Raw genomic sequence first — 24,604 nt, forward strand, 5'->3', positions numbered from 1 at the left:
TTTATTACAGAAAACAAGATAATTCCACAGTAAATATTTCTGACATTTTTTCAAACTAGTAGTATTGTAGCACAGCTAAATCAAGAATCAATTCAACAAAATACTAATTCAAGCTCTCCAGCATAACAAGAAACAGGGTAATAATGTCTTATTGGAACTCTCAATAAAACAAATGCAAATCCTCAAACAAAACAAACGCAACCAATCACTCATACATTACTCCAAGGAAAAATCAATCGCTCCTTTTAATATCACCAAGAAGAAAAAATCACTGCAACAAATTCACCTCATACAAATATGAATTTTATTTACAATTTTCCAAATTATCAATCAAATCCAACTTCTCATTAAATGTGTAGCATTTGTCCTTTAAAACAAATTAAACATTGTGTTCTTTTTACATCTGCAATATGGAATCCATAGGTACATGCTATTTGGGGCATCTAATGGAACAAATTTAGATCACTATGTGTGTTAAACACTGAAGGTATTCTGTGAAGACTCTTTCTTTAAAATTTATCTGCCTCAGGGACAAGCATTTCCACAACCACTTGCTAATGACAATTAATTAGGAAGGTTTAAAAACCCAGTATTTTATACCAGGACATACTGTTCACATATACTTCAGGGTGTGTTACCATGTTCCTATTGCAAAGCTGCCTGCTCTATAAGCAATGCTACTGAAATCAGACTAGAGATTACCACAGATTTAGATATTATTCAATGTGAATAAAAATGGCCATTGATGACTTTTACTTGAGTATGTGTAATTATGGGCCAACTTGTACCTGATCTGGTACCAGTGTGTTGTGATCTGTTCTGAAACTTGAAACCACATGGGTCATTATAATAAAATCTTTTACAACTGTATTGCACATAAGGTTCCTCAAAAGCACAAATCTATGTAATTGCATCCTGAACTCAGAATTTACCTGCTAACTCTCATGAAAAAATCAACCAGATGGTAAAATAGTTTATTTCTCTCATCCCAGTGTCTGTGAATGAAGAGAAGAGGGAGAAGATATATACACTTTGGAATCTATTCAATTGTTTGTTCCTTCTGCATGTGATTTGTACTTCAGAGATGAGGATTTTAAAAAATAAAAAGCCAGACAGACCTTGGATTTATCTTTAAAAGTACCTCAAAAACATAACAAAAATTCAATTTAATTTTGATACATATTAAAATTTTAGTCAGTTCTGCCCGACAGCATAACACGACAGAAATGCACAAGACTTTAAACATGCTTTAAAATGACATTCAACAAAGTATTTAAAATTTAATAAATAGCATACAATCACACACAAATACATTTCATACTGGATCTTTAAGCCTACTGAAAACAGACTGGCAAAGAATAAATAAAACAGTAGTTGACAGTTTTGTTTTTAAAAGGTGTAGTTTCTTGTTGTCACACTAGTAGCCACATATTAACCTGCTTATCACAAAATTGGAAGTTATGAGCTTTTTTCCTCACTGATTTGTTTTGCTCCAACATGTAATATCATAAAAAATACACTAAAAGGGTTTTCTTTTGGTTTTTTTAAACAACCAGTCTGCAACCAAGTAAACCAGTTTTTAAATACAATGAATAAATAGGGAATTAGTAAAGCAAATTCAATTGCAACAAAAACGCAACACCCCAAGAAAAGAGCCATGGAAATATATAGCCATTGCAATATTAGACAATAATAGTACTTAAAGTGATAGTGCTTGTGCACTAAGCTCATTAGAGACCTTAATATGATTTTAGTGCAAATCCCTTGAGTCCAAACAAGCTTTATACCCTACAGTATTAGGGAAAGATCTATTACCAGTTGGAACTTTTTCTGTAGTGTATTTGTACATATCGGATATTTAAAGAACTAACACATATTGTAATATCTTCGGCCCTTTTTTACTTCAAATCAAAAAGACTAATGACTGGGGATTTTACATATTATTTGGCTTGTACCATATTAGATTGCAGTTTAGGAAAGTCAGTGCTAAAAAAGCTTTTGCCATCAGTTTATCTACTATGCCTAAATTCCATATATCATTGCATTTTGTACTTCTGAAAGAAAAAGAATGCTCCTGGAGAAAGTTTCTCCTCCCTTTAAGTAAGTTCACATTATGATGAAATTCAAGAATATTTAGACAAAGTGTTGAATAAACTCAAAGAAAAGTACATATTTTACATTAACAATCCTTACCATATTTAGTATATTAAGTTACAAGTATGTTGGCAATAATACAACAGTCAATTCCTAAAGGAAAATAATTCTGTACAAATTCACCTGTTAATATGGGGTTAAACAGGCAGCCACTAAGTCTTGAGCAGCCATGTTTCAGGTTTGAACTATAGTACCAGGATAAACTAAATTTGAAACTAATGAGGAAAACTTCAGTTTAAAGAGTAATCCAATTATACTGGATACACACACTGTGTATTCAGAGCCATTAAAATGTTCCCTCTTTTAGTTCCATAATGTCAACCAGTATAAGAGAAGTTTAATCAACCACACAGGCTAAAATAGCTTTAACATAATGTTGCCCTGGATTTTTTAAAACTAAAAACTAATTTTAACCGTGAAGTACAAAACAATGACAGATATTGCTCCAACTTGTACACAATCTTTCCTAAACAATCCGTACCTAGCAGAGTAATAATGCCTCATCGTCACTAGTTTCGTTTTTCACTGTTGCCTCTAAGCAAGTGTCGGGGATCTGGGCAGTGTGTACGATGCCACAGCTCTCACAGGGGCCATCTCGACTGCATGACCTTACACTGTGATGTGTTGCACTGTAAGGCTGTCTAAGCCCTGGTCCTTGATCTGAGCTGAGATCAAGTAGAGGTCTTGAACAGTCATTCATGTCAAAGTCTGATGCTACATCAGAGACTGGAATTAACATTTCAACATCATCATCCTCTTCTCTTCCACTTACCCCATTATCAAGCTGTCTCAAAGGACTTTGGTTCTGATTCACTGAGCTTGATCTCCCTAAAGTAAAGCGTACCCAGCGTAAGCCTTGAGTCATACGGCTTAGTGCGCTCGAGAGCTGGTGGCGTGCAGGGCTTGTGCTTGGGGGCTCTACACTTGTCACTTCTCTTCCACCATCCGTGGTGCTGCTACTGCTGCTCTGAGCAGAGGAACTCCCACACGCTCCCACTGTTGCTTCTATTGCTGTTGCAGGAGGGACTTTTTGAGGCAAGGTGGCAGCAACACCACCAACTGCTCCTGCTGTGTCTCTTCTTTCATTTTCTGTGTCTGTATCATCAGATTCAACTGAAAACAAACCTCTGTGAGTATTATTTCTTTCACCTTCTCTACTAGTACTTTGGCTGGCAACATCATCTCCATCCGCCGAGACCAATGCCAACGATCCAGAATGACGTGACCTTGCAAAATTAAAAATTCTATTCCAAATGTTACTTGATCTGCCAGCAATAGGAAGTCTGATTGAGGTAAATCCAAGCTGAGATCGTACTGCCAGCCTGAGGTTTTCCAGAACTGAAGCCTAAATAAGAAGACAAGCAACAATCAACCACTGACAGTCTACTGGTGTAACTATTAACTATTGCACAAAACAGCATTGAATGAAGTTAAATGTAGAATCTTAAATATTACAAAATGTTGCAACCTTCTTAATAAGGATCTGGTATATGTAGCAAAGGCTATTTAAAAGAAAAAAGTAGGCATGACAAAAGTCTAGATGCTATACAGGAAAAAACATTATAAACAGGCAAATTAAGTGGAAATACATATGCAAAGGCAACAAAAGAGCAAAGACTTCAATACAAGTTATATTTCTGCCCTAATAAAGGATCTCCAAATAAAGACAATGTGAAAGCAAGGCACTATAGTCTGGATAGGGAACACAGACTAAAGAAAAGTACAATCAAAGAGCCAGCAGAGCAGGCACACAAAATCTGTTACAAACAGTCTTACCAAAAAGACACTGTGGATTTTAGACTACAGCACACAGAAACATGTGTCAAAATGTTTAGGATTTGTAAACAAAGTCTTCCGGAAAGATTTAACAAAGGTGGTCACCTTCTTTATCCACTACCATAGGGCTGCCTCAAAGGGACTAAATTAAGTATCTTCTCCAGTAGAGGCTTATAGTTTAATTTTCCATCCCCGTTTCTGATATAATCAGTTAATTCCAGTTTCAAAATGCTTTAATGCTTCTGTTTAAATAAAATTATCTTATGTGCTCTAAATTATAAATTTCCCAAACTCAGTATACATTTTCTAGTTATCCAGCTACAGAAGAATGCATGCCTGAATTTTCCTTTTAAAATACTGTATAATTTTTCAACTGTAAGGTAACATAAACATAAGAACAGAAACTCCTTTGTCTTGGAGATCTATCTCAAACTTAGAGAAAACACTGCCTCAGTTAAGTAGCTCCATTCTCAAATAGGGTAGATCATCTTCCAGGTGTTCATCATTCTAAAAATATTCACAAATGTGTTTAATTATAGGATAAAGCCCATATTTGCAACTTTTCCTTAAGACTATGGCAAAAAAGTAGAACATTCTTCAGAATAGCCATTCCCTGATTAAACCGTTAACATATGTATTTCCCTTAATTTATAAAAACTGAAATCTAGTGTTCTCATGCTGTCACCTTTATCTCTCTTCCACCATCCTTCAGACAGTGTTTCTTCAGGAAGCATTAGTTTGTTCCATGTTACCTGTACTAGAGGACTCACACATCTGGGCATGACAACTGCATTGTCTCCAGAGACTTTCTCAAGCTAACCCTACCTCAAGAGACTTGTGAACAAAGATCCACCATAAACCAGTGAAGGTTAATTTTTTTGGATAAGAGGACAGCAAGACAAATTTGTGAAAGTACAGAACTAGTTTGAAACAGAAACATACTGATCTTTATCACAATCACAGTAACCCACTGAAAAAGAACACGGGATTCTACAGTGTTCACTACAGACAATTATTAAATTTATTAATGAAGTTCAGTGCTAATTTAGCTATCCAAAAAAATCTTTACAATGTTTTTTTAAAGCTTCTCATGCAAATTGCAATTTATTTTCCTCTTTTCCTCTAATCTTTTGTGGCAGATCCCAGCTGCTTGTGAACATGTGAGCATGAAAGAACATGTGATAGTCATGCAATTTTTTCTTACCATAAACTTTGCTATATTAACTGCAATAGAACACAATTAATGCCAATTCTAATAGAGCACACCGGGATTCCCAGACTAAGACTTCTATTTCTCACAAGAGCTTTATAACTGAAAGACATTTTTTAACTACTTGAAAAGTTTTTTTGAGAGAAACTCAATCATCAACCAAGTAAGAAATGCACGTAAGAAATACACCTCTGAATCTGGGTGACTAGAAACTACTGACTGCCATTTACTAGCTTTTGCTTTATTACTCATTCATGATAATTTTATATGATATGACACCCTGTCTTTCCCCATCATCTTGTTAGACACAGCAGGCAAGAACATATCTGCACACTGTGCATGTGAACTACCATTCTGCATTAGAAGGCTAGGTCTTCTTTTCAAAATTGCCAAGTGCCATCTTGCAATCTTTACTTTCACAACAGTAATAGAGAACATACAATTAGATCTACCAATCTATTACTTTTCATGCAAGAGGGAGTTCTATAGTGTGCATTATTGGCATTACCAACAAAAGAAAGCCTGCAAAAGAAAATGTGCTCTTACTATATCATGATTTTGTCCAAAGGCTATATCACTTGTATAACACTATTGACTTGAAAGAAGAAAAAGGAAATGCTATAGAGGAAAAAGAAGCAGAATGAAAATTAAAATATCTTTATCTCAGTCTCCTTAAAATTTAAGGGGTCTGCCTGCTACTTTGAAATCTTACCTGATTGGGGGAACAAACAGGGAAATCTTCAACTGGTGGAATTAAACCCTGGGCAATTAATTGTCCATAGGATGGAGGAGCTTCTCTTCTTAACAGTTCAGCCTCAACTCTTGACAAGTGAGTTTCAAATGATCTTTCAAAGAGAAAAGAAGTTTCAAAATATGTAAGACACTGATTTATATATATGTATATATATATAAGAATGAAAGCACAACAGACTATTATAATCTAAAATAAAAAAACTTCAGAAGAGGCAGTCTAGCTAATTTAATTCAAATTTAGTTGGCAAAGAATATAGTCATTCCTGTGAGTCTGTCCAGCTGAAATGAAAGAAAAAAAACAACCCAACAATAATTTTTTTTTAAAAACAAACAAACCAGCCCAAAGCCATGGGCCAAACAAATATAAAAAGCACCATAAGTAACTCTTATATTATTGTAAAAGAGTGAAGGATGTGTAATCCTGATATGAACTAGCCTACAAGAGAAGAAACATGCTGTTATATAAAGAACGGTGATATAAATTGCAAATTAATTAACTACAGTTTTCCCACACTTCCTTTTTGGTAACACCATCTGAAAGCTTTAACCCTCTATAGTGAAGTGATCAGAATACTTCTATCCCTTTTTCCTCACTGGGAGAGTAGTCAGTACCTGGAACAGGCTACCCAGGAAACTGGGTCACAGCACCCAGCCTTCAGAGTTCAAGGAGCATATGGACAATGATCAGCCATAGGTCTTAGCAAGGTTTAGCTTCAAATGTCCTGCAAGAAGTAGGGAGTTGGACTTGATATTCCTTATGGGTCCCTTCCAACCTGATAAAAGTCTATGATTAACCTCTTTTTACTATCAAAGAAAAAGGAGCAATGTCTTTACAAATCATGTGCAACAATAACCTTATGGGAATAAAACTACAAGTATATAAAGGACAGAAAGCACCAAAACATTTTTATGAAGTTGAGTTCTACTTACCTTCGCTCAAACATCCTGAGTGAGTACAATTTACAAGTACATCCCAGTGCAATGACAAGCAGCAATCCACAAATAAGACTCCCAATGACAGCTGCAGTTATCACTCTAGTGGGCACAATGACTGGGCAATTCTCTTCGTCACTGCCATCACCACAGTCATCTTGAGAATCACAAACCCAGCTCTCAAACACACAGCGGTTATTTTTACAGTGAAAATTGCCTGGCTGACAGAAGAAACAATTCTTTTCATCCGAACCATTAGGGCAATGATTCTGGTAGTTGCAGCGATCTGAACGAGGATAGCAAACACCATTCCGAGAGCAGGGAAACTCATCTCTTTGGCACATGGTGCAGTTGGTTTCATCCCTTCCATTTGGACAGTGCCAGTAGCCATCGCAGCGTTGCTGCTCTGTGTAGCACCCCCAATTTCCACCACAGGGGATCTCCCAGGGCAAACAGAAGCCATCAACTTGATACGTTGCATTGAACCCTCTTGCAGCATTCACTTTGTCAGCACAAAAATGCACTCTTATCTGTCCTGAGGATGAAACAACTGTGAGCGGAGCATGAGAGTCAAATGCTGTCAGTACACGCAACAGCCTCCGTGGATTCTCCTCTAATCCATCATATATTTTGACATAGTCTCCATAACCTGTACCATCAAGTTTAAAATCGGTGAATCGCAAGATTACTTTGCGATGGTCACCAGTGTCTATCAGCCAGGTGCAGTTGCTGCCAGGTGGGTAGAAGTCAGGATAGTTGGGAGAACTGAAAGTACCATAGAAGTATTTTAACCACTGTCCACATGTTGGCACATCACAGTCTATTTCATCTCCCAGGTCAAGACAATCAATGTTACCATCACATTTTAAAGATTCTGGAAGGCAAGTGTAAAGCTTGGTGAAGCGGGACAGACACTGGAACTGATCAGCTGCACAAGGCTGAAAGGAAGAAGCTGTCGGAGGATTAGATTTGGCACAGATTTCTTCATCTGAGTTGTCTCCACATTCATCCATATTGTTACATTTCCAACTTTCTGGAATACACTTCCCATTAGCACAATGAAACTGGTCACAATCACAACTTGGTTCATCAGATTTCCCTGAAAGTTAAAAAAAGAAGTTTTCTTAGAGTTTACCACTTCATAGTTTGTGTTGTATTTATTTGCTGCACCAGGTACTTCAGAAGGGCAAAGCAAATGCCTGAAGTATCTTTAAACCATGGCAACTTTCAGCAAATTTCAAGACAAAACAGGTTTTTCAAGTCAAAATTTCATCAACACAGCTGCATGAATCTTATCCTTAGCTGATTTCAGTCATATATGCTAAAAATAAGTTACGAAAACACTCTCTCATCTATCACTCAAAATACAGAAACATTTTGTGCAACAGTACTGGTTATCTCCTCAAATTCTTTCTCAGAAAAGCAGTGAGACTCTCTTCCCTTTTGGAAGTTCCTACTTTGTACCAAAGGATCTAAGGCAAGAGAGAAGCTGACAGCTTAAGATCACATATTACCACCAACCACAAAAAGAAACCTCTGTCCTCTCCTTTTCCCACTGTTTGCTCCTGTCTCTCCTGCAGAAACTAAGATGAGAGTGCAGCAAATGCAGAAACGCATGCTTGCCTTTACTTATTGAAGTTGCAGCCATGCTGAACACAGAAGCATACCTTGGATCCAAGTTATTTCAGCTCTTCAACAATTCAGTTGAGTCAAACACTGCTATATAATTTTCAATCACTGTTATTTCTACAAACCACAGTACAGACTGTAAAATTTGATATAAAACAAACTGTCATGGCCAAAGTATTAAAAACAAGTCTGCAATGCAGATGGTCTTACACAACAGTAATTCAGAAAATAAACTAGACAAATATAGATTCATTCTAAGGAACATTATACCTGAAGTTTAATAAGGAAACAGGAAAGATAGCATGATGAACTCACTGAAATCCTAGTGCTCCCAGGAGAAGAATGTTTTATCTTTTTTTACAAGAGAACAATTCAGATTGGAATGGAGGCCATCTAATAAAATAATCTGCTCAAAACAGAGCCAACTGGAGTTTGATTAGGCTTTTCAGAGCCTTCTCCAATCAAGTATTTTTAAAGTTCCAGAGCTTCACTATACAAAATAATAGAAGTTTTCACAGCTAGCTTGAATTTTTCTTGCTGGAGCTGATCTGCTGTGATAGGTCAAGTCATATCATCATTTTGTTCTCCTTTTTTTCTACTTTAATATCTCTTAGAAAGCATTGAAAATAAATACTCTAACTTAAAATAATTTTTCTTTAGAAAAGTACAACACAATTTTTAAATTTCACAAATGCTAAGGCTTTTAAAAAGTGAATGCAGGAAAAAATTAAATCAAGAGTGATAAATGTTATATGTACTGCTGAAGAATGTTTAAGTCTACAAATCTGCTTTCAGAGACTGAAAAATGAAAGGAGAGCAAAATGTATGTGTTGTCAGTGACTAATTTTCTGACTATGTTCATTTCACACAAAAAAAATCCAAACAGATGCAGTATAAATGATACCATCTCCTCGTTCTGTTACAGATATATAAGTATTTATAGTACACTCAGACATACATATGGTTGACAATATTAGTATGGCAAAGTTGGAACCTTGGCTTTGAATTTAAAGCCTGTAAAACTGAACTGCTAGACTAGTCCTACCTAAATTGAATGACTAAGCTCCATAGGTGGAGGCAATAGAATAGCAGGTAGGAGGTAGTAGAATAAGAGGTAGGAGAATATGCATCATTGAACCTGTTCAAGTACTGATTATAATCTACCTCAGTCCTTATGCATTGCAGAACCTGGAAGAGGTTGAGAAGAAAGCTGTAACATGGAGTTATAAATATTGGGATGGGAATATTGCAGTAACAAAACAGGATACAATTTCAACCCAAGCTCTTCCTTCAACAAGCTTTTAAACATCCCAGAAAAGAGATGGGATACTTGATCCTGATTTAGCATTTTTAATCACCACTCCTGCAATCCTTACATGAAGAGAATTTACCTATGAATCAAAAATTAGTCTTAAAATGATAAGAGATGTACTAAGTAAGACTACCTTAGTACCACAAAAGACTTCAGGATAGCACAAAATCATTAGCAGAACCCATATACAGTTGTAGCCAAAGGACTAACACAATTTTTCCCTTCACACTGGCCATTGACCTCTGTGCTTTTAGTAACTTTATTTTCCACTCTACATCACCATCAGTAAGTCCCATTTCAACTCCCGTAATTTAAAAGGCTGATAAATAAGTAGTTGGAGGAAGACAGAGGGAAGAAAGATAAATAAGTGGCCCAAAATTTACTTTCTAGTCCAGTACCCTTCCTACCTGTAAAGCTTTTTTCCTTCCTATTACTGGTTTGTTTTGAGTTAAATATGAATATTTACCTATTATTTTCTTTAAACAAGAATTAATTCAATGAATTCACAAGACCTGTCTTCCACATCAGATTTTAAACATAGGGCTCTCTAATGGTCACTTTTATGCTTGGAATCTGTAGTGTTTCTATCATTCCAGCACAGATAGGCCTAACTTGCATTCAAGTAACTATTGTATTACTGGTTTTTCACCTTCTTCTACGATGACTTGTCAGCTTTGAGAGTAGCCTTAAAAACACTGAATTAACTAATCTATTGAGGCATTACTCTGAGCACTACTGCATAAGGCTGATGAGAAGAAACCAAACACAAAATGGCACAGTTGAATGCATAGCAAATGCACTAGCATTTCAGAAGCCTTTTTTGACACTCAAAAGCAGAAATGACCAGATAATTATTAAAGCAACTGTCAACTCTTCACCTATACACAAGTTAGTTTAAAACATCAAAAGACCATTCTGATCACTGAAACACTACACTTATACTTCAATTGTGAAATACTTCCTAAGTATTGTATCACAAGGAGCAAACTCCAGCCAAAGTTTCAGTAAGACTTGTTTGTTAAAAATTTAACAAATCTTCCCAAAATAAAACTTTTTTTTTTAAAAAAAGACATTTATAAACATAGAAATAAAGTCTTAAGCACTCTAATCTACAACACAAAATAGAAGAAATCAATTAACAGAAAAAAACTGCTTGTTAGTGAATATGTTAGAGCTTCTTCCAAGAGGGGTTACATAATGAAATTGTCTCAAGATCAGAGAAAAAGAGAGGAAAGGATTTGGAATGAGGAAGAGGAAAAATTCTACAAAGCCCATGGCTTACCTACCCCACCCATTCCACACTTTTATCTTTCCTTCTCAAAACACCTCAGGAAGGAATGCTGCCTTTTCTCTGCATCTACTTTAAGAGAGAGGTGAAAAGGGCAGAGGCTGATGCCTGACACAGGTAGCAGTGTTCACCTGGGCTGTTGGCAGAAATGGCAGCACAGGATGACTGACTAGCCAGTGGCTTCTTCCCTCCTCCCTGACATGTTTTTGGTGAGACAGTGCACAAAACTCAGGTAGAACACTGCCCTGAAAGCTGAGCCAGTATCAAATGCAAGGCTGCATTACTTCCCCAAGGCCTGCTAAAGTGCAAGGAGCTGAACCACAGCAGGAGCTTTTTTGTAGACTTTAGAACAGATCAGAGAGAGGGATAAGCCTGCCTGGAAACTTGTTTGTGAGAGACTGACATAGTGGAGGAAGCTACAAGGTAAGAAGAGTGCAGAGTAAAAACCAGGAGCTTAGCCTAGAGATCAGGGGTAGATTTACTGAATCTTGTTGGAACAGTTTAGAAGCTGGGTAGCACTGGATATGTTTACAAATATGAATTGTTTTATGGAGGAGTCAAAAGTCAGCATGCACAGAAATCTGGAGCAGGCCAGTGAGCGGATACAGGCACAGTCGGAGGGAGCAAGGTAACATGAAATCATTGTGAAAACCAAAAAAAATCTAATCCAGTATTTGGGATGATCATGATGTAGAAGAACACCATGATCATGCTATTACATAAAACTGTAATATCTCTTAAAGCCAGGAAGGGTTTGGAACTAGTCTTGACCCACGACTGGCTTCCTCCTCTCTCTTGGCAACCTCTAATAGAACAAGAATGGCTCACAAAACAGTCTCAAACTATTACTACTGATAACTAGTTCTTATCACATCCTGTAATTACACAAGAAAAATTTTGCGTGTACAGAACCATGTCTGCACTTGGCTGGAATAATCTATTAATGTGGGGGCATTTTTTTAGATTTATTTTTTTAGAAGATAGTATGCCTTCTGGAGATGGGAAAAATGATGCAAATTCTGTGAGAAATGTAAAAAAACCAACCCTGCCATTTATTTCCTCTCTAACTGTATTTCTAATATTCAGAAGTTTACTCAACTACTTCAACAAATTAATTTTTGTCTGATGAAAACATTTTAAATCTTACTATATTTAAAGAACTTCCAGGTGCCTACTACTACTGGCTAACCTTTTCTTCCCAAATATCATTCCATCTACTTATTGTTACCCCCACTTTGAATATTCAGATTGTGCACGGGATTACCTAATCTGCATTTTCTCTGATTTCAACAGACCTTGAGGCGACTACAGGAAAGACCTTTAGTCAGTACTGCACCTCGTTAGAAGAAAGTAATTCTTGAAACAGGAAACAAAAAGTGAAACCATAAAATTATACTAAGTATCATTTGAAACATACCAGCAAAGTAGGCTAATCTGAAGCCTTTTCTGGAGATGCTATCATCTGAATGAAACCTTATCCAAACATGATCCTGTGAAGAGATGTATGGTGAGGGAATGGAAGAGCCACATGCTCTATAGCCTTCAATGTTCTTGTAGCTTCCAATTGTTAACCAATCTGAGCTGCATCGTCGAGATCCCTGAACATCAAAATCTTGAAAGCTGAAAAAGAGAAAAGATCAAAATTGCTACTGAACTATTACACAAACAAGATGCTGAATTACTACACATGAAAATTAGTTTGAAGTTCTTTTTGAAATAAATACTTCTTCTTCTGAAATAAAAAGAGTAGCTTCTCTTTACCCTTGTAGAAATAGGGTTTAACCTTGTGCTGATACTTTTATATTACAAGGACAGCAAAGATCTATTCTGTCAAACAAAATATTGCATCCACCACTCAAATAAATGTAATTTTGCTACCAAAACACACACTTTCTTAATCTAAAATTCTGGTAACAAAATTGTCCTTATGTGTCTCATTTAATGACTGTCATACACCACTAAGTGATTTTAACTCAAATTTTACCAGAATTTTAGCCAATGCTACACTTATGACAGTAACATGATTTGATATTATAATTACAGTTAAATTGTTCAAAATTATGTTTTCAGATAAGACTTTCTCCCAGTTGCACTACTCAGCTACCCCAGCATTATGTCATGGACTGCCATGGTATAGCTGCACTTGCTCAAGACAAGCTGCCATGGTAACAACATGTGAGGGGGAGACTGTGCAAAACACGTCTGTACAGACAACAGAGCACTATCAGAACTGAAATGTGGTATGTATGAGTAGAAGAAAACAACATGAAAGAAAAAAGGAGTTTTATTAAAAATAAACAGTATGAAAAGTTTAGAAAGCATTCTAGTAGCAGAGCAGTTTTACCTACTTTACATTGCATTTATGCCAGTCAAATATTTAGTAGAAAGACTGTTTAAATTAAGAGGCAGAATTTAAACAAGTAACTGATGTCAAAGCAAATACTTCATAATGAAGAGCAGTTTCTCAGGTCAGCAAGTCTGAACTGGAAACTGAAAAAAAATCTGCAGGTAATGCAGTTTCATAATCAAGTCTATGAAGCAGTACTAATTTCTATGTTGATGCTAAAAGAAATCAGTAGTCAGAAATGAACTGATGAGAACCTGAATCAACAAGTTTTTTACATTACTACTTTAGAAAAGCTACAAGATATGTGAAACTGTGAGGAGCTCCCTGTATTAAAACTCAGCCTTTCCTAAGCTGCTATCTATTGACTTGCTATTTGTCCCTGACATTTTTAAGCATGCAAGGAGACCCCACAGCAATGATGCATTACATTTAGTCACATTTACTTACATACTTTTTAATTAAAGATTCCTGTGTTTCAGACACACTGAAAAAATTTAAATAAATGAGCACACTGATATTTTTTCTAGTCACTAATTGTCCAGCTAAAAACAAATGCTGCATGGCTATGTGCAAGCAAATCAGATAAAAGGCAAGGCAAAAAACAGACAGAACTGGAATCCTTCACTTATGGGAAGGAAGAGAAAACTGGTATGTGTACAACTGGCAGCTAAAAATGCCTGGTTAGTATTTCCTCCATCCACATGGATATTACAGGAGCACTGTTACCTTATAGTAATGATCTCCCCTGGGTTGGCATGGATGTACCAGCTACAGTTAATTCGGGCAGGATACTCAGAGGGCCACCCTGGACTGGTGATTGTCCCGCTTGGTGATCGAATTTGTTCTGGAATATCTCCACAAGCTAAGAAAGACATATATATTGAAAACAACTTGATTAATTCCATTTTTTTTAAAGCCAGAAGGACAAAAAACCCCACCCAACCAATCATCACCCAATCAGGGAGAACAGAGTGAATTAGATGACATACCAATTAAAAACCTCACAACTTCTGAAGGAGTTTGCAATGGAACAAATAATCAAGCAGCTGAAATTTTCTGTCTTAGGCAGACCCAGTGTTTGACCATCAATTAAATACCTTCCCCCTTCCAATTCTTGGCATGGAAATGATCTCCATACACATGATTCCAAATGCTTGAAAGGAAAAGAGCACTTACTGCAGCAGAGAGACCTGCATAACTCCATGTCTGATAATGGACTAGAAAGCCTACATTTATAGGTCTAATTATATGCAACTGAAGTAACTCAGACATTTGTACTCTTACTTTATTATAGGTGTAGCTTTCTGCACTGGCCTTAACTCAGCTGCTGTTCCTTCCACAGCCGGAATGTTCTTAATTCTTCTGATTTTATTTATCTTCATATTTCATATGTACTTACATTTAACTTTGTGGATTTTTTTTCCTGTTTCACCCCCCTCTTAGCAGCCTCATATCCAACACCTGTCACATAGCATATACACAACCTTCACATGAACAGAAAGGCTAGAATACTCTCACTGCAGAGCTTCAAATTATGAGGAAGTCTCAGAGGTGAGAAAACACATTAAAAATAACTGCCCTCTGTGTTTTTATTTTTCAATTTTATCACTGAGAGGCCAAAATATGCCAAGCTGTCAAAGTTACTGGTAGCCCAGTAAGTTACACACAGCAGCTTGAACACAAGAACTATTACAAGTAAGGAAGCACTTCCATGATTTTCTGATCATCAAAACCTTTTAGAATTCCTATTTGATTAAAATAGCCAATCAGAACTGATGAAGAATGAACTGCATTTATAACAGTGGAAAAGTTGCAATAATGTAATTTGTGGACAGGTTACTTTTTTCTATTTGTATACAAAACCAAGTTTTAAAAATAATTTTGTAATATTATGGGGACCTGAAATTATAAAAAGTTATAATCTTAAATTATTATTACTTTAAAGTATTTCTATGTGGAAGAACAAATACACTTTAAAATATATTTTAGAAGGACTAAAAGACAAAAATGATGACTTATGTCTGAATTTTCTATATCAACTTAAATACCACAGCAAAAATAAAACTCATGAAATTTTCTATTTTCCTGTATATCTGTAAGAGAACAATGCTTTAAATAGTTTTTCACAAGTTTTTAGAGCTTTAGCCATGCTTCACAGTTAAGTATTAACATACCTTAACTATAGGACACAGGAGCTGCCCTAATATCTCAGGATGAAAGTCACAAAACACAGAAATAATTTCATTTGAATATGCAATCATTCACTTTCTTTTTAATTTTTGAGCAAACCCTATAGGTGGTGCTCTAACACCATGGTAATTTGGAACACAGCTCCTGTGTAAGTGATCTTTTGATACTTAACATTTGTTCAAGCAATAAATGTAAGGACTTGAAAGAAAAGCGGGTTATTCAGTTGTTAAAGTAAAATAGCAGTTTTAACAAAAACCAAAAAACATACAGAACAAAAACATGCAAAAAAGTAGAAGAATGTATAATATATTTTGTACCAAGCCTGCAAATGCTGGCAACAATTCCACATACTACTTGGTTACTACTGAAATAGTCCCCAGTTTCAAAAAAGTTGCCTAGAGGTAAATTTACACTACAACATACACCTGCTATCGGGTATTTCCAAACAGAAAAACTTTTGTAACTGAGAACCTCTAAAGAAGCTATTAAGTTTACCTGACAAAGGAAACTTTGCACTAAAATACATTAAAAATAATCCACTCAACAGGGGCTCATTCAGTTTTACAGAGTTCACCTCCAAAAATATTAAAATGCTAAATCCTACAGCAGTACAAATAGTAACATATTTGTACACAAGTGGAATGGAAGAAATTCCACATAAAAATCCTGTATAACCAAGGTAATACTTTCAGAGCACACGAAAGCTTCCAGTTTTACTCAAACTCAGGATTTTTTTAACCTTTGCAGAACCAACTTTATCCCTGTAATTTCTACATGCTTTTATTAAGATGTGTTTTTCTCTGTTTCCAGTAAAGCTCACACAACAGAGCTGAGAGCAAAAGATGATCATTTGCAACAGCATCCAAAATGGGGAGAGAGAAACAGACTATGGAGGGCACGAGGAAGCAAGAATCACCACAGGCAACACATGGTGAACAAAACTGTACAAATGCTGTAGAGGAGAAAACACTGAAGAAAGTATTCATGACAAAGTGGGGGTTCAGAAAAAAGGGAATGGACTTGAAAAGTGAATTACAGCTTTCTTCAAGTTGGCTAGACAAGATAAACACATTTGCATACTTGACATACATTCATGCACTAAAAATCTCTTATTACTCAGGAGACAACAGAAATCTGTTTGCTTTAAAAGTGCATAAAGGTCAAGATAACTGTGCAGAAGCTACACTTCAGAAGTGCAGTCTTTTTGAGAGAGAATAATTTTTCAGATAAATTTTTAAAATCAAGGATAACCTTTTGAAATAAAACAGCTTTAAAGGGAACATACTTTGTAAAGACAATAGCAAGCCTTTAAAATCAGTTCCTGACCCTCTGCATAACAAGGATGTTTCTCCTACACTATAATAGACTATAATCCACATATTGTAAACATGCAGAATGTAAGCAACAACATGAAGAATATGGGATAAAAAAAAAATCCAACTGGCAGCATGTAAAACAGAAATGCATCAATAGAGGCAAACATCCCTACTTTAAGTTGAGGAAAATTTGGACTTTTAATCTCAATTGCTAGCAGCCCTACAAGCATTTGTCATACAGGTCAGTTGTGTCTAGGACAACATAAAACTACAGGAAAATTGATTAGGTTTATAATAATTTATTTAAAGTATAAAAAATACAAAAGAGAACTGCAGAATGAAAATTAAAAGAGTCAGGATAAAAGGAAATTAATCTGCAATCAAGGCAGAAGCACAAAAGAAACTGAGAAGGCTGCATTGTAGAGAAGCAAAGACACCCAGTGATGCATGCCCAAGATGTTCTCAAATCTCATGCTGGTGGCTGTAATATTTGGAGTGGGGAACAAATTCCTCTTGCACAACCATTTCTACATGAATGCTGTGCTTGCTTACATTCCCTTCAATGCCCAATATTCTCTGGCAAAATTCTGTTCATCCATCTCTTACCTGTTTCAAACTCTTTCCTTTGATAACCTTTATTCTATTAAAAATCTATCTGCAATTCTGTTTGTTACTGTGATATAACTGTTCAGTAAATTGCAATACTGCAATTAGGACTGAGGATGATTCACATATTACAATATAAAATAATGGTCAAAAGAGCTTGCACATAATTTTCTGGTGCACATGGATTTTCCTGTAGACTTTTTAAAAACAGACACAACAATTTTTCTTATTTCCTTCTTCCTGAAATTTCTTTACCACCCCAGATTACACAGCATTATAATAAACTACAGGATGTTGACTGGTAAACAGAAGAGAATCAATTAAAAATTTACTGTACCAAATTCAACTAGCAAGTTGTAATAAGAAAATAATTAAGAAACTCATGCAAAAATTCTGTAGCAAGATCTTGAGAAGTACCTGTAGTAAGAGTGAACAACATGTCAAGGAAAAAAGTCACTTCAGAAAAGCAGGGAGAGGGAGATTAGGGATTTATCTTCACAGTAATGCCAGGAGATTAGTTGAAAAGATAAAAGAATTAGCTTTCAATGTGAACCACAGGATGATAAGGTATGCATTATATTGAACATGGTAAGGACATGAATGCAGCTGGATAAATGATCTGAAGGTGTTTAAAACAGCTTAGAGTAAAAAGAGAATAATGTTGTGATAAAGTCTAAACCGTGAACAGGGAGGATAATTATTGCATTGTAACTCTCAGGAGCCACTGAAAGTCTTACGTGGAGAACTACAGGGGAAGAAGGCATGGGAATCTTTGCCTCCAGGTCAAGCCAAAAGGCTGTAATTTAAAATGCCCTTTGCTCTGCAATACAGAGACATGCAGTAAAAAGAAATCATTATATATATATATATATATATAAAAAACATTGCTGCAGTTCTTTAAAATGTAGAGTGAGGGGTTAGGGAGATGGGAAATTGGTTTTGCAATTGTGACAATTATGGCTCAATATACCTCAAAGACAGACCTGAAAATATTTCTGAACTCTTCAGATTTAAATGGAATAAACACTTCTTGTTTTTTTCATAGCTTATATGCAAAGAGACAACATTCCACTAATTGCTGCTTGCAGAAAAAGCATGCTCATGTATTAGAGGGGTACCTGTAACCTGGCAATATAATATACAGCAGAAGCATAAATACCGAAGGCCACAGAGGTCTGTGCTATTAAAACATAATTTAGTAAGGTAGGTCACGTAGTCTTACAGCAGCAGCATGACAGGAAATCTACCATCAAGACAAAAATTTCATTTTACATCCCATCTCTGTACTACTGTCCAAGACAATCACTTGCTTGGTTTCAACACCAACTGAAAGTTGGATTTAGAAAGATTAAAAGCCAGATGTCTTTTGTTCTATTTTACAGAAACTCTACTTAAAACTGTTCTTCTAAATATAAAGTTGTCCAGGTATGCTTGATGAAACATATAACCTGCAAGTTAGAAAATACATTTGGGAGATCAAATTTATTTAAAAGGAACTAAAAAAAAAAATTCATTCATCACAATCTTTTATACTTGGGCTATGCACTTAAAATTTGAGATGTACATACAAAGAGCAGTAAGGAAAACGCTACCTGGTCAGTCTACATGCTTTCTTTAGGTTGCCCTTAACAGATCACCCCTTCCCCATTACCTTGAAATTCCCCAGTACTTTGTATTAAGAAACAAACTTAGGAGTACAGTATTTAATTAATTTTTTTTCCCATCTTGAAAGCTATTTAAAAACACAAGAACATCAGAGATACCTTTTTTGTTTTGGTTTGGCTTTTTTTTTCCTTTGTTGTTGTTATTATTTATTTCTAAATGGATCTTTCTTCTCAGTAGTTAAAGTTCTATCTACCAACTGCTGTTATCTTGTGTACAAAGTACGTTGTGTTCTGCTCTTCTTGGCACTGCCTATTCAAGCATGCGGGCCAAAGTACTGGAAGCAGAGTCAAAAATTCCATTCACCCCTTGCCCAGCAGATGCTTTTCTGCCTGTATTGTGACTTGCAGTCAACAAAGGTGAGAGGGGTTGTTAAAACATACTCTGAAAGCTGCATAACGAGATTTTAGTTTGATTTAGTGTCTCTCATCCATTCCAATTCCAGTAATAATTGTTCCAAGAGGGGCAAGAGCTATGTAGATATTTATTATTTACAGTGTGCCATAAATGTAGTACATATGATACTTGGTGCACCAGTACTATTAAAAAGCAACAGCATTCTTCATGACGCAGCACAAGAATGGGCAAGAAAGATCTTCTATAAACAGACTCTTAAAGTCCTTGTGTGGCGAACAATAAAAGGGAAATAGAAAGCAGTAGGTGTAACAGAGACCACCCACTGACCATAAATTTATCCAAAAATTCAACCATATAAGCATAAGTAGCAACATAATGTTTAAAGCAATACTGCAAGGATAACTACAGTGAGATGTACAAGCTGCTCTCAAAAAGGACAACTTTGCATTTTGACTCCTATTTTAGGAGAAGGAGGTGTGAAAATCAGTTTGAATTCTAGGGATTAGACGCAGCTTTCCTAGGGAAAGAACCAGGCTTGTATTCTGCTACCTGCTGAGGAGGCTTTATCTCCCCGTTTGCACATGCTGTGGGTATCTGTATGATAAACCACGCCCAGCAGCTGCTGACCCTGCACAGCATCTGAAGAACAAAGACTGCACACCAGTGCCTCAATGGCCACACAGTCCCACCACTAACACACAACAGACCCGACTGCGGCTGCTGCCCAGAGGGGGCCTAAAACTGACTTATTGGAAGGGAACATAAAAACCTTTGAGCAGTGTGTGCTGCTTTTATACTCCATATTCTCCCAGCATCTCATCAGTTTCTCAGTTTCATGAGTTCTAAATTTTTTTTCTTGTATTAAGGAAACTGTGCAGTCAAGTGTACAGTTGTTTCAGTTAAATCTAATCAGGTGAAATGCATAACTCTTGGATTTACGTTATTTGATAGTAGCAGTGTCCAAAATTACATTTCAGTAAATTTCATTTCACAAAAACTTCACTGTGGAAAGAAAATATCAATTCAACTTAAACCAACTTTTCTCTTAGTTCAATGTTTGTATGGAAAAATAATTAAGCAGTCCACTTAGAAAGGCATAATCTGTTCATGAGCATGCAGGTATCAGTTTTATCTTATGAGAATTTTTCCATGTTCCAGTTGCTTCATTCCTTATTACATGCTGCAAAAGGCAGTAATAATTTTTATAGCCAAATATCTCTTCATAAGATACCAGGTGGCTTTCAATATTTACTATTTAAGTCATGCATGAAATTTAAACATTACAAAAAATGACTTACCCGTTGACACTCCTGAAATATGCACATTTTCAGAATGTTCTGCAAGAGCACCATTTCCTAAAATTAAACATAATGAATAAGCTAATTTCCAAGATAAAATTTGTAAAAATTCTTCAGATACCTTTTTACAGAACAGAATGAACAAACCTGAAGTTCTTTTAATTAATATTAAACATGAAAGGTCCTACATAAGTTTTATCATAAATTAAAGAGAAAAACTAAAGAGAAAGTTACCATACAATAAAAAATACCCCCACCCAAGCATTTTTAGTTTACCAGGAACAATTAGATGTACTAGAAAGTTAAGAAACAAGTAGAGACTGATACTGTCAGTTTTGAGAAACCTTATGCATGTCAGATGGTAGACTGTATTTTGCATCAAGTGCTATTTTATTTTCAAGAAAGGTTTCTTTCAATGCATCTTCCCCATCTCCTTCTGGAGCAATATTTGTAAGTAAATGCTATGCAAATAAAGACATCCAGGAGACTATACCCATCTGTTTCAGAAAAATTGCAGCCTACACCCTTTATCCAGAAAGATAGTTCAGATACAGCAGGGAACCAGCTACCTTCGAGAGTAACTCCCCCCAGTGCTCAGTAAAACGAAGTAGACTTGCAAAGATGAACAAGACCCATGTGGTCATCAAGAGTAAGAGACCAAAAAAAGTTATCCCTCCAAACCCCATACTGCTTTGTACTCTCTGAAGTAAAAGAAGGCTGGTAAAGCCAACATATTTGCTGGCAGGTGGCAGTCCTGGTATACGATGCAACACATCAAATTGTACTTGTGTGCATTTCTCCCATCCTTTATTCATCATCTTTTCTTTTAACTTTACAACAAATTTTTAGTAAAATCTTTCAGAATTTTCAGGAGGAAAGAGTTACTTTGATACATAAGCTCCTTTGAACACAGGTAGTGAATCTAACATGTAAAGTACTTCACTAAGCAAAAAACCCCACAACTCTTAATCCTTCAAAGTTTTGTAGTATTTAAGATTTGCCATATCACACAAATTTTCATGCATGCGATATCAGTTGTTCTACCAGCACTGCAAGGTCAGTGTACTATGTCTGGGAACAAGAACCTTAAATATATGAAGAAAACACAAATTCCTTTTATACCAATTTAAAGACTGTTATGAGTTGACCAAGAACATAGTATACCTCAGTGCTCCTCTGGAATAGTGATTATACGTAAGATGTTTAAGAAATTGCTCCCAGGGTCGATACCAAATACAGAGAGCCGTAATTTTTAGCTTCTTAGAGACACAATACCTGAATGATCAGAATTTGTAGAAAAATAGTACATTTAGTACATTTTTTAATTTTTTAAAACTAAATTCCTTGGCTCTTCAAAGTGGTGCTTCCCACTCCATTTTCAAAGTACTAATTTCACTGCATATATTTACATACCAAGTTGTTTTGTCTCAGTTGTTAAAAAAATTCCACATGCAACAATTCTCCTGAATGTACAAAACACTAAAGTATTTTTAAAACAAATGCTATTTCAAATACTGTGTTAGTGAGCAACTATTTTTCAACTAAACTATTTTCAAAGTAAAATATACATCTATGTTTTAAAAACCGTTCTCCATTTTGCATATCACTGACATGCCAAAGGATGTTGCCACTAATTTTGTGTGTACGGTAACACTTAGCTCTCAATTTACAAAATAAACATCTTTGCTGGAAAATTATTTTACTTGGAACTAATTCCACAGAAGCATATTTCTTGATTGTTTTTTTTTTTCCATTATTTCCATCAGCATAAAGAAAACATTAACTCATTTCAGGACCTGTTGTCTAACCTAAAAATAACTTACTGACATTTCATCTTTCGAGTACACCAGGGATTATTCACCTTTTTACTTGTAAAAAGGGACATTAGCACATACATATATCTGTAGTTGTTACTGAACACTGAAAATGAACATGACAAAAAAGAAGGAACTCACAAACACTGAGAAATATGAAAAACCCAGAAGTTATTACACTGAAGACAGTATCTGAGCACTTCATTGATGCTCCCAGAATCTGAATTCCTGACAAGCTGCCTGTACATAAAGACCCAGCAAAACAAAAACCCCAGAATACTAATGAAATCAGTTCTGATAAAAATACAATGAAACATGAAAAGACTGACATAACACTGACGTGATGGAAAACAAAACAAAGTATATATATACCAAAGATTGACAAAAACTATAAATCAGTAACAATGAGAAGCATACTAAAATGGGAACTTGCATCCAAATCCTGTATGTGTTGACTCAGAGAATTAATGGATTAAGAAAACTTAAGCCAATACCTAAAGAGAGAACACTTGAATATTTTCCATCTAAATAGGCTTTACAATCTAACAATTAATCTCTTGAGATAAAGAAATGTCATATTTATTGCCAAACTAACTTCAGTGATTAGTCAGAAGTGGCATTAATGTGAGAGGATGAAGCATAAATTCAGATCCAAGTACTACAGCATCAAAATAAGGACTTTTGTTTTTTTAAAATAAACTCCCACTAAACTTTCATTACATTAAAGATGAGGAATCTCTCAGATTATTACTTCCTCTTTTGTTGAAAACTGTCATTGAAATAGTGTGTTCAGATGCCATTTAAGTGTTACTAAGTGCTGAAAACTTTATAAAATTTTTAGGCAATGATCATTATATGATCTCAACAAATAATCACATGGTTCGTTTTAAAGTCAGCCTTCTAGAAGACCAACATATCAGGCAACAGATCAGTATCTTCCATTAAGATATGGGAACATAATTATCTTTTAAACTCCTGCTAGTCTATTTAACACAGGAGAATATTAAAATGTAAAATAAAATTTCTTAGGTCACCAATAAGTTTTTATATTTCTTTATGTCCTAAAGAAATATTTGCTATTTATTTCCATTTCAACCTGAAGTTTTAAACTGAAACAGTTTAGGTGTCACCTAACAAAACTCAGCACTAGATTTGTCTGTATCAGTTACAGGAGTCTGACAGCACAGCATTGGAAGCTACACACTGAGAAGATCCTGCCTTCTGTGCTGCCTTTGAAAAACCAGGATTGTTTTTTTTACAACCAACATCTTCCATCACTTGAGTCACCAGGACTATGCCCATCTTCTTCACATCCTTTTATAAACACTTAGAACAAATACAAAACAGAAACTTATATCAACTTTAACCCTGCAGCTTAAGATATGGCGCATAAGTTAAAAAATACAAATCAACAAGGATCAAGATAAAATCAAGCATTTAATATACTTTTTCTAAACAAAACAAAATAAATTCATAAATAGAATATGAAATTTTAAACTAATGGAAATGTATAGATTTAAACAAAAATATGGAAAGTGCTTTTAATGGCTTTCTACTAAGGTGCACATGAGTTTGTTGCCACCATTCATGGTAATATCTCTAAAGATTGCTTGACTGCAATATAAAAAAACACACCAAACTTGTCACTCAATGAGCTGGATTTTCGATACAATGTTTTACAGCATGGAATAACCTCCAACATTTGAGGTGCCTTTCTGTCTCCAACAAATTTAAAAATCTCCCAAATGTTCAAAGGAAGAATGGTTATGTTCAAAGTTGTTCACCCATTCTTACAGATGTATCCATAAAATTTTATTTTACTTTCACAGCACAAAGCCAGACCTTTTGACCTCCACCATTTTTTTCTGTTCCACTCAAATCCTCTGGGCTGCAATGCCACCTCATCTAAGGAGCAGGCAGAGACCGACAAATAGTTCCACAGACACTTGAATTAATTCC

At 35.5% G+C, this 24,604-nt stretch overlaps 1 protein-coding gene across 1 annotated transcript in view; it reads right to left on the bottom strand.

Moving 5' to 3' along the window:
- Positions 1–281: 281 nt before the first annotated feature.
- Positions 282–24,604, bottom strand: part of LRP12 (LDL receptor related protein 12) — a 49,917-nt gene continuing 25,594 nt past the window's right edge. Inside the window, exons 2-7 of the mRNA XM_064394295.1 lie at positions 20,832–20,888; positions 14,129–14,264; positions 12,473–12,675; positions 6,824–7,925; positions 5,853–5,985; positions 282–3,499 (exon numbers count right to left, since the gene is read on the bottom strand). Of these exons, the coding sequence (XP_064250365.1) occupies positions 2,636–3,499; positions 5,853–5,985; positions 6,824–7,925; positions 12,473–12,675; positions 14,129–14,264; positions 20,832–20,888 (2,495 nt within the window). The 3' untranslated portion in view covers positions 282–2,635. The remainder of the gene's footprint in view (positions 3,500–5,852; positions 5,986–6,823; positions 7,926–12,472; positions 12,676–14,128; positions 14,265–20,831; positions 20,889–24,604) is intronic.

Source organism: Passer domesticus, chromosome 1, assembly GCF_036417665.1.
Source record: "Passer domesticus isolate bPasDom1 chromosome 1, bPasDom1.hap1, whole genome shotgun sequence".
NCBI lineage: Eukaryota > Metazoa > Chordata > Aves > Passeriformes > Passeridae > Passer > Passer domesticus.